Raw genomic sequence first — 10,352 nt, 5'->3', positions numbered from 1 at the left:
TTGTGGAAACACAATCAGGATAACACAAGATTTAGCAGCTTCTACATCACGTGACTGCAGGGCATGGAATATAATATTCTGGAGAGCACACGAGATAGGATTACAACCAAGAATCACCTAACCAGCAAAACTGAGTATAATCCTGCAGAGGAAAAAAATGGTCATTCAGTGAAATAGAGGACTTTCAAGCATTCTTGATGAAAAGACCAGAGTCGAATAGAAAATTTGATTTTCAAATACAAGACTCGAATGGAACATGAAGAGGTAAACAGGAAAGAGAAAATCGTAAGAGACTTAGTAAGGTTGAACTGTTTACATTCCTGCATGGAAAGATGATATTTGTAACTCATGAGACCTTTGTCAGTATTAGGGTAGTTGGAGGGGAAAAAATTATATGTACATATATATAGATATAGATAGATAGAGGGCACAGGGTGAGTTGAAAATGAAGGGATCATACCTGGAGAATAAAATTAAGGGGTGAGAGAGGATTATACTAGGAGAAGGAGAAAGGGAGATGTAGAATGGGGTAAATTATCCCACACACAAAAAAAAAACAAACCAAAAACAGAAAAGAAAAGGCTCTTACAGTGGAGGGGAAACGGGGAAAGGTGAGAGGGAATGAGTGAATCTCATTCTCATAGGATTTGACTTAAGGAGGGAATAACATACATACTCAATTGGGTGTGGAAATCTGTCTTACCCTACAGGAAAATAGGGGGGCAAGGGGACAAGAGAGTAGGGGAATGAGAGAGAGAAGGGTAGATTGGGAAAGGGAGTAATCAGAAGCAAATACTGCTGAGGAGGGACAGGGTCAAAAGAAAGAATAGAATAAATGGGTGGGCAGGATAGGATTAAGGGAAATAGAGTTAGTTTTTCACAGCATGCCTACTATAGAAGTGTTTTGCATAACTGCACACATATAACCTATATTGAGTTGCTTGCCTTATCAATGAGGGTGGGTGGGGAGGGAGGAAGGGAGAAAATTTGGAACCCAAAGTTTTAAAAACACATGTTTAAAAAAAATGTTTTCACATGCAACTGGGAAATAAGAAATACAGGAAATGGGGTGCCAAAATCCATCCTGCCCTACAGGAAAATTGAAGGGGAAAGGGATAAGAGAAGGGGGAGAGAGATAGAAGGGATGGCAGACTAGGGAAAGGTGTATTTAGAATGCATGCCATCTTGGGGTGGGGGGAGGGGCGAGATGGGGTGAAAATTTGGAACTCAAAATCTTGTGGAAGTAAATGTTGAAAACTAAAAAATAAATTAAAAAAATAAAATTTCATGTTACCTTAAAAAAAAATTTTCCCCCTCTAAGACATGAAAATAAATATGAGTTAGAACTTACTTCCGAAAATCTGCTAGTAATTTAAGCATGTCTTCATTTGATAGTTTATTGCTGTCTTGTCTGTAGAGTGCAGAAAATCTAGCATTTTTGTCAAGGTTTCCAGAGGAATCTTTGAACAACGTTCTGAAAAATCAATACAGCAAGCTTTAAAATGAGTTATGGCAAGCCAAAACAAATATAGCCATCGAACACTAGTTTCCAAATGAAGAACCATTATTATTCTACTAACTGCAACCAAGAAGAATTTAATTATGTGACGATGTGGTAGATTGATACAGAAGGACCAATAGTAGCTTCATTTATATAGGAAACTCCAGGATGACAGTGAATGGTTTTTGTTTATAAAACAATGTGCAGCCAACTCCTTATGGTACGGATGACCACAATGGGGATTAGCTGCAGCCCTCCTGTAGCTGATTGCCAGTCCCCCTGCTTTCGTTCAGGCGTTCTTACATTCTAAGTTCCCTTCACTCTTCCAGTCATCACGCAATGCCAGTAGGACTTCTTCTGTTATATAACAATGGCCCACAAAAGCACGGTGGCCAAGAGATAGTCTCAATGCCAAGTTGGAAATATAGTACTTTCCTAAAACTAATAGGACCACAGATTTAGTGCAGGAGGGAACTTCAAAGGTCATCTGGCCTAACCTCCGTAGTTTACAGATGAGAAAATTGAGACCTAAGGATTAAGTGACTTGCCCAAAGTCACATGGCTAATAAGTTATCGGTCAGTTGTTTCAGTATCCAATTCTTCATGACCCCACTTGGGGTTTTCTTGCCAAAGATTCTGGTAGTGGTTTGTCCTTTCTTTCTCCAGCTTATTTGACAGATGAAGAAACTGAGGCAAACAGGGTTAAGTGACTTGCCCAGAGTCACACAGCTAGTAAGTATCTGAAGCCACATTTGAACTCAGGTCTTCCTGACTCTACACCCAGCACTCTATCTACTGCACCGCCAGAATCAAATTTAGAACTCAGGTCCTCTGACTCCAAATCCCATGCCTTTTCCATTGCATCACAAAGTTTCAATTTTGAACAGTAGAATCAGAAAACATTTTGACTCAAATACAAGCACCCTAGATAACTGCATCAAGATGAAGTGAAAATATTACTAAAGACAGGTAAGAGCTGGCCAATGAAATGTTTAACCTTACCTTGCTGCCCAAGCAAATGGCATCCTGTATTGTCCTAGTCTTTGGCATGCCTGCTTAGCATTTTTCAGCACCTTCTGGGCAACCTGCAGGAGATCAAAATAAAGTCAGGAGGAAGAAAATGGTAGCAGAACATGGGCTGTGTCATAGACACAGAGAGAAAAGAATCACATTCCAAAGGAGCATTTCAAAACAATAGCAAAGATTTATCCTCTGAACTCTAGGAATAGCACCACAAACCTGAAAAGAAATTCACTTCTTTATAAATGGCAGAATGTGGAAAGATTTATACACTCTGTAACCACAGGTCTTTTCCAAAGGTGTTAGATGGGAAAAATCTGGGAGTATGCTAGAGCTAGCTCAAACCAGCTTGCAAGAGCTGATTTGTTAAATTTTCCAAGAAGGCACTTAGACCTCAAAAAATCAGCAAACACCACAAATCAGGACTTGATTTAGTATGTTGTTGATTTTTTAAAAAATCTCTTTAATCTCTCTGGGCATTTGTAAAATGAAGCAACTGAACTAGATGATCCCTAAGGTCACTTTCAGTCCTGAAATCCAAAAATGTATATATCACATACTGGAAATTGTCTTAAGTAGAAGACTAGCATAGACTCCCAGAACCACAGTTAATGTTCTAGAGAGTTCTAATTTCTTTTGTTAAGATGAGGGGCTGTATAGAAAACATTAAGAAAAAAAAAAGAAAAGAAAAATCAAAGGGCATTTATTAAAACCTCTAATTATGTGTAGCAAAGAGATCTGTCTACACTTTTTTTTTAACCAATCATCCCCATGGGGCAGCTTAATGCTTAAGCTTTTCTATATAACATGCATTCAGTGAAACCCTGGGAGTCATCAAGCTTCTCTCCCCATGGCAGCTTTTACCAAAAGTTTCCATTCTTATCAGGTGAAGGGTGTTCCTTGACTGCTGCTCTGCAGTAAGATTTATGGGCCTACAAGGAAAGTTATTTCACCATATACTGGTTCCTGTTGCATTAGTGGAGTTCACATTCCATGGCAAGTGAAGAAAAAGAAAAAGTCAAGTAAGACATTTGTCATACACTGAAAAGCTTTCAATGTAAAACTTAACTAGGGCAAAAGACATCATTTCTACAGTACACAGTCCTGTAAGCAGCAGCACAACACGAGTGACCTTGGAATCAGGAAGACCTGGGTTTGAGTACTATTTCAGATACATACTAGCTACGTGACCATGGACAGGTTACATAACTTTTCACTGTCCCCAAGCAACTCTACATATGTATGATACAAACAAATTGCTCAGCTTTATTGGTGGAGGGAGTGTCCATACCAGGAAGTCCCTTACTAGTGAAACCACAGGTGCAGATTCTCCCTTACTCCATAAAAAAAAAAAAAGGATTGCTCTCTTTAGAAGAGAGCACATGGCAAGTAGACAGAAAACTGAATTTTACTTAGGCCTTGAACACAAATCCCATATATAGAGTAAACAGTGCGTTTGATCTTTCACACCCATAGATTATTAATCAGAACATGAAAGAATGTATCATTCTAAAGTTTCACCCTTTTTTAAAGTCCCTCCAGGGATTAACTTTTACTCTACTTTAATCAGCCAAAAAGGTTTGCTGTTGGAAATACTGTGCCTGAGGAAACAGCACCCGAGTGGGTGACAAGCATGAAGAAGTCTCCTATTAAATACCTCCAAGCTGGGCTGAGATTTCCCCCAGTTCTCTACCCACTGATGCTGACAAGCTTCTTACACTATGCTCTGGTCACCTTTCATGCTTCCTCTTATCCAAATCAAATAAAAAATGACTAATATTGTTGCTCGTCTGGTAAACCAGGAGATCGTATAACCTGCACTATCCCACTAAAACAGCCAGGATTTTGGGACAGAAAGTGCACTGGTCTGGCAGTCAAGAGATCTGGCTCTGGGAACCTCATACAAATCACAACCTTTCTGGGCTGCAGTGTTTCCATTGAGAGATGAGGGTTTTAGGATAGTCATTTCTAAGATTCTGTAATAAGTCTATAGGGACTTCCCAAGCATATGATGTATGTACGGGTTATCTTTTACCTTTCAGCTACTGGTGCAGACTGCTTCTTCCTTGTACCCACTACCAGGCTGCTCTTTAACCCACCCTGCTCCAGTCTGCAATGAAGCTATTCTAGGTCAGTGGCAGAAGCTAAAATGGGAAATCCCTTGACTTTCTTTCTCTTTGAGGGAACACATACCTGTTTTATTTCTCCTAGGGCTCTGTCACAGCTCAGTTTTCTCTCAAATCACAAACCAAGATGTACATAAATATTCAAGTTCAAAGAAAGATAGCATCTTGGGCCACATTAATTCAACTCCATTCTGCTAAAGTGATTTTCCTAAAAGAAAGGTCTGTTCATGTCACCCTCCTACCCAGTAAACTCCAGTGGTTCCCTATTGCCTCCAGAAGCAAATATAAAATGCTCTGTTTGGCATTCAAAGTCCTTCATAACCTAGCCCCTCCTACCTTTCCAGTCTTCTTACTCATTACTCCCCAACATGTACTCTTCCATCCAGTGACAACAGCCCCTTGGCTGTTGCACAAACAAGAAAATCAATCTCTCTGCTCCAGGCACTTTCTCTGGCTGTCCCTCATGTCTGGAATGCTCTCCCTCTTCTGCTCCAACTACTGACCTCCCTGGTTTCCTTTAAGTCCCAAATAAATCTCATTTTCTATAGGAAGCCTTCCCCAACCTCTCTTAAGTCCAGTGCTTTTCCCTCTGTTAATTATTTCCTATTTATCCTCTATGCAGCTTGCTTTGTATATATTTATTGGCATGTTATCTCCTCCATTCAACTGTAAGCTCCTTAAGGAAAGGGACTGTCTTTTGCCTCAGTTAGTATCCTTAGTCCTTAGGATAGTGTCTGGCACATGAATGTTTACTGATCAATTGACTGAGAGCCAAAAGAGCTAAAACACGATTTCGTAGGATGCTCCAAATACTTATTTCCTTTCTTAGTAATAATAACTCACGTTTGTTAAGATTGACAAAGTACTTTGCACTACAAGTCTAGGGGGTAAGTAGTGCAAGTATTATTAGCCTCACATTACAGATGAGAACACTAAGCCAGACACTAAGTAAACTGATCACTGTCACAAAGCTACTAAATTCCAAAGGTGGGATTTAAATACAGGTTTCCTGACTCCGAGTCAATACTCTGATTATACTATGCTGTTTATTGTATTGCTATTTGATATCAATTCATACGCTCAATTTACATAGGCTAAATCACAGCTACTTGCCAAAATTTGCATATTAAATATGCAGTCTTCCAAAATAATTGAAGAGATTCATTAAAATGAAATTGAAAAGTCAGAAAACAGAATGAAATAGCAAAATAACTACCTATGTGGAAGTGAATAAAGTTTTTTTTAAAAAATCTAGTTTAAAAAAATTTTGTTTGATAAAGTCTTATCTTCGCAAATGCCTTTTAGAGTAGGACCAGCAGGATTTGGTATTTTATACACAAACACACACACACACACACACACACCCTCCTTTTATTACCAACCTGAAACACAAAGTTGGAAATATTACGTCGTAGAGAACAATTCAGTAAAATGTAAGCTCCCTGAGGGTAACGCCTCCTTTTCATTTTGTTTTGATATTCCCAGTATCTAACAAAGTGCATGGCACAATACATACATATTGGATTGAACTAGAATGCAAATAATGGCTCCAACTTGGGTCTTATTGGGCATTAGTACTATAAACTTAAAATAAGCAAAAGCTTCAGCTTTTCTTTATTCTTTTTCTCATCACAAAGCATAAGATGTTTCCTACCTTAGATGAGTCTGAACTTTTCATGTATGGCTCAGCACAATGCGTGATGCTTCCCTGAAGAACTTTTTCAATTCTAGCCACAAGAAATATATCAGGATGGGGACACGTGACTGAGAATATTCCCTGTAGTAGAAACAGCATTCTTTTCAATAAATATAACTTATAACATTACACAAATTACATGCACACAGGTATCTAAAGCAGGGGGACACACAGACACATTCCAATTATTAATGGCTGAACGGCTGAACAAGTTGTAGTATATGACTGTAACAGAATACTACTTGCTTTAAGAAATGATAAGCTCAGGGGCAGCTAGGTGGCGCAGTGGAGAGAATACCGGCACTGGATTCAGAAGGACCTGAGTTCAGATACGGCCTCAGACACATAACACTTACCCTGGGCAAGTCACTTAAACCTCACTGCCCAACCCCCCCCCCCCAAAAAAATGAAATGATGAGCTCGATGATTTTAGAAAAACATGGACAGCCTTGCACAAAATAATGAAAAGTGAAATGAGCAGAACCAAAAGAACACTGTATATAGTAGCAAGCAATACTGTTTTTAAGAGCAACTTTGTGCAAATAAGTCATTTTGACCATTAGAAATACTCAAATTAACTATAAAGGACATATGAAGGAAGACACTAACTGCATCCAGAGAACTGATAGAATGATTTTACATACATACATATATATATTTGTCTAATGGTAGAGGAAGAAAAAAAAGAAAAAAAGACATTTACATGAAAGCTTTATTATATATTTAAAAGGAATAACAAGGTATATGTAATAGATTTGCAGTCTCATGTGAAATCATCTTTTTTATTATACTGTATTATGAAAATGCTTGTTTTATTCCACAAATTAAAAATTAAAGAAAAATAAGAAAAATAACTATCAGTATGTCAAACTGGGTAACAAATGGAAAGTTTATACCAATTAAAGAAAACACTTACAGGTTTGGAAGGGGAAAAAGTAAAAAGAAAGCTATAAACCAGGAGTGGAGAATCGGCGGCCTCGAGGCCACATGTGGCCTTCTAGGTCCTCGGGTGTGGCCTTTTGATCAGTCCAAGTTTTACAGAACAAATCCTTTTATTAAGGGGATTTGTGCTGTGAAGTTTGGATTTAGTCAAAAGGCTGCACTTGAGGACCTTGAGGTCCACATGTGACCTGAAGGTCAAAGGATCTCCACTTCTGCTCTAAACTAAGAAAGAAGAAATGAGTAAGGCCTCTTTTTCTTCTTCCTTTCCCTCAAACCAATTTGTCTCTCTTCCACCAGTGGTCAATTACATTATCTCTAAATCCACTATGAAGAATGCTTCGACTCAATATTGGAAATTTTAATTTTATTCCCAATCTTAAACACCACTATCCTAATCACAGTTCTTCATTGTGAAATCTTTGACATATTTATAGCAGTAAAATTTGAAGTGAAATCAGATATAACAAAGAATGAGTGTTAGCCATCTCTAAAGTTGCCCTAATAAGACGGGCATTCACATCATTAATGCAATACCTTTCTTTGTCTCATACCTGCTTTGGATACTGCAACATGGCTTCATGAAAGAAATTTTGAATCCTCTGTAAACTATCTCCGCTGCCATTTACCATGTGCTGGGGTGGACCAGGAAGCATTTGCCTCACTGAGAAGTGGTTCAAATCCACGTGAAAATCAGCAGAAATCTTTCTATTATGCTTTATGTCAAACAGTGAGAGGGTCACAAAGAAAGGCTCTACCTGGAAGGGAAGCAACAAAATATTGGTTATTACCTAAACTGTGAAAAGGCAGCACTGGTTAATGAAGAAATACTAGCTGTAAGCTACTCAAGTTGAAAATGTGTATTATTCCTTTGTTATTTATATTATATAACAGGACTACACTGTGGGAAAAAATGTTTAATTTCAATAGGTACAACAGGAACCAAATCTATAATACTGTTTGTCTCTATTCCTGGTCTATTTATGTGATCCACAAAAAATAAACCATGGCCCCAATAAAACCTTAAACGTAAAACATCAAAGGCATCCAACATAAAACTAACATCTTATCATTCATATCCATCTTGACCTTGCAGGCTAAACAATGCCCACGACTACATCTATGCTCATGGTTGTTCTAAAAGCATTCCTACCCTCTCCGAGGAGGGAAATGGAGATTCCCAGGCTGGACTGCCCTAAAAACTGCTTATCATGTTGAAATGATCTGAATGCCTCTGATACCACACACACACACAAAAAGAAAAGATAAATAAATATTTTCAAAAGCAATTACATTTGTTGTGGGTCCTTCCTCATTCTCAGCAACACAGCATTGCAAATTAAAAGACAAATCATTGCATTTGATGAGAATTCTTTTCCCAAACTTCTCTTCAAATGGCTTCACTTCTGGTTCCAGTCCCGTAAAGTCAAGCTTCTTAAAAAGAAAATGAGGCAATGGTAAATAGTGCCATTTTAAAATGCCTATTAAAAGCAATTTCTCTGCTTGGTTTTGGAAGATGTCAGACAAAAACACACTTCTCACCTGCGCATCTGGATCCAAGACAAAGAGTTTAACTCTGCTTTCACTTTTTAATTTGATCTCTGCTTCTCGGGTACTCTGTAATTAATAAGAAGGGCGATGGATTACATTTATTTTGTCATTCAGCATTTTCATAGAAACATACAAATGTGTTGCCAGAGTCAACAGTAATAGTTTCTTTATCCATCATTAATGATGTGCTGCTAATTGCTTAACAATCAGCTCTCCAGAAAGAAAAAAAAATGCAGGCAAAACACACTTTTTAAGGTTAATGTGTATTACTGACCTTTTCTCCATCACTGTTAAATCTAGACAACCAATGAAACAATAAATTAAGCCTTGATTTGTAGTGTTTGCTAAATCCCAAGGTATAGTTACACCGAAAACTGAACAATTGGTTCACCCACCAGTGTAGGTTTACTCCAGCACACACCTGTATCACCTACCATATGTCTGTCATACTAACAAATATAGATGGAAGTACAAAGATAGTGCAAACCATGGTCACTGCCCCTCAAGAAGCTTACAACATGGTAGGGGAGAAAAACATCGCACACCAAACAATTAGAGAACAATTATGTTTAACAATGTGTACTGACTTTAGAAGTACAGTAGAAATTCAGTTAAGGGTGAGTCGAATGTGAGTTGGAATAAGCAAGAGAAGGTTTCAAAGAGAAAGCAGAACTTCAAGGACAGGTGGGATTTAGTTACACAGCAGAGGTGAGGAGGAAAGGCATTATTTTTTAATTTATTTTTAATTTTTTTTTGAAAGGCATTATTGAGGAAAGGAACAGTATCCATCAATCAAACAATTGGCAAGTGTCTACCTACTATTTGACAGGCACCGTGCAAGGTGCTGGAGAACAAAGACAAGAACAAAATTCCCAATACTCAAGGGACTTAAGTCAGGGGAAACAATATGTACATATAAAAATATATATAAAATAAATGCAAATTAGTTGGAGGAAAGAAGGGCCTTACACAGAAACTCAAAATACACTTAATGAATGAATGCTCAAATGCCATTTGGGAGACAACACACATCATAAGCAATTCTTCCGCTAGATTTTGGAAAGTGGCAACTAGGAACTTCCTTCTTCTCACTGGGCATGTGGATCCACAATAAAGTAGACCCTGAAGCTTAATGAGACAGCCCTAGAGTACAATGCTTAGCATGATGCTCTAGCAAATAAAAGCCCTAGAATAAACGTTGATTTAATTAAAGCCCTACAAGTAGTCCATTAGGATCTTGGGTTAATTTACTTAATTTCTCAAGGCCTTGGTGTCTTACTCTGTCACTGGTTTAACTGATCTTAAGGTCCCTTCTAGCTTGAACTCTATTATTCCTGGTTATAACTGTCAACTCTAGTAACAAATGACCAAAGAGTCACACAGGTTTTGCAACCACTGTTAACTCCAAAAATACCAAAGAGCTCACACTGGTTAAAAGCAAAAAGCTTTCTTTATTCTATTGTGGCAGAGAAATTAGACACATGTGTCAGGGCCTCCTCTAGTAGGAGACCCAAGGCAG

General features: G+C 38.1%; 1 protein-coding gene across 1 annotated transcript in view; it reads right to left on the bottom strand.

Annotated features, from left to right (window-relative positions):
* DOCK9 (dedicator of cytokinesis 9) overlaps nucleotides 1–10,352 on the bottom strand; it is a 359,630-nt gene that overhangs the window by 123,553 nt on the left and 225,725 nt on the right. The window contains exons 10-15 of the mRNA XM_027854137.1: nucleotides 8,825–8,899; nucleotides 8,576–8,716; nucleotides 7,837–8,040; nucleotides 6,302–6,424; nucleotides 2,504–2,586; nucleotides 1,352–1,474 (exon numbers count right to left, since the gene is read on the bottom strand). Of these exons, the coding sequence (XP_027709938.1) occupies nucleotides 1,352–1,474; nucleotides 2,504–2,586; nucleotides 6,302–6,424; nucleotides 7,837–8,040; nucleotides 8,576–8,716; nucleotides 8,825–8,899 (749 nt within the window). The remainder of the gene's footprint in view (nucleotides 1–1,351; nucleotides 1,475–2,503; nucleotides 2,587–6,301; nucleotides 6,425–7,836; nucleotides 8,041–8,575; nucleotides 8,717–8,824; nucleotides 8,900–10,352) is intronic.

The sequence above is a fragment of the Vombatus ursinus genome, unplaced genomic scaffold, assembly GCF_900497805.2.
Source record: "Vombatus ursinus unplaced genomic scaffold, bare-nosed wombat genome assembly UNPS02010304.1, whole genome shotgun sequence".
NCBI lineage: Eukaryota > Metazoa > Chordata > Mammalia > Diprotodontia > Vombatidae > Vombatus > Vombatus ursinus.
This window is presented reverse-complemented; position numbering and strand designations above follow the sequence as displayed.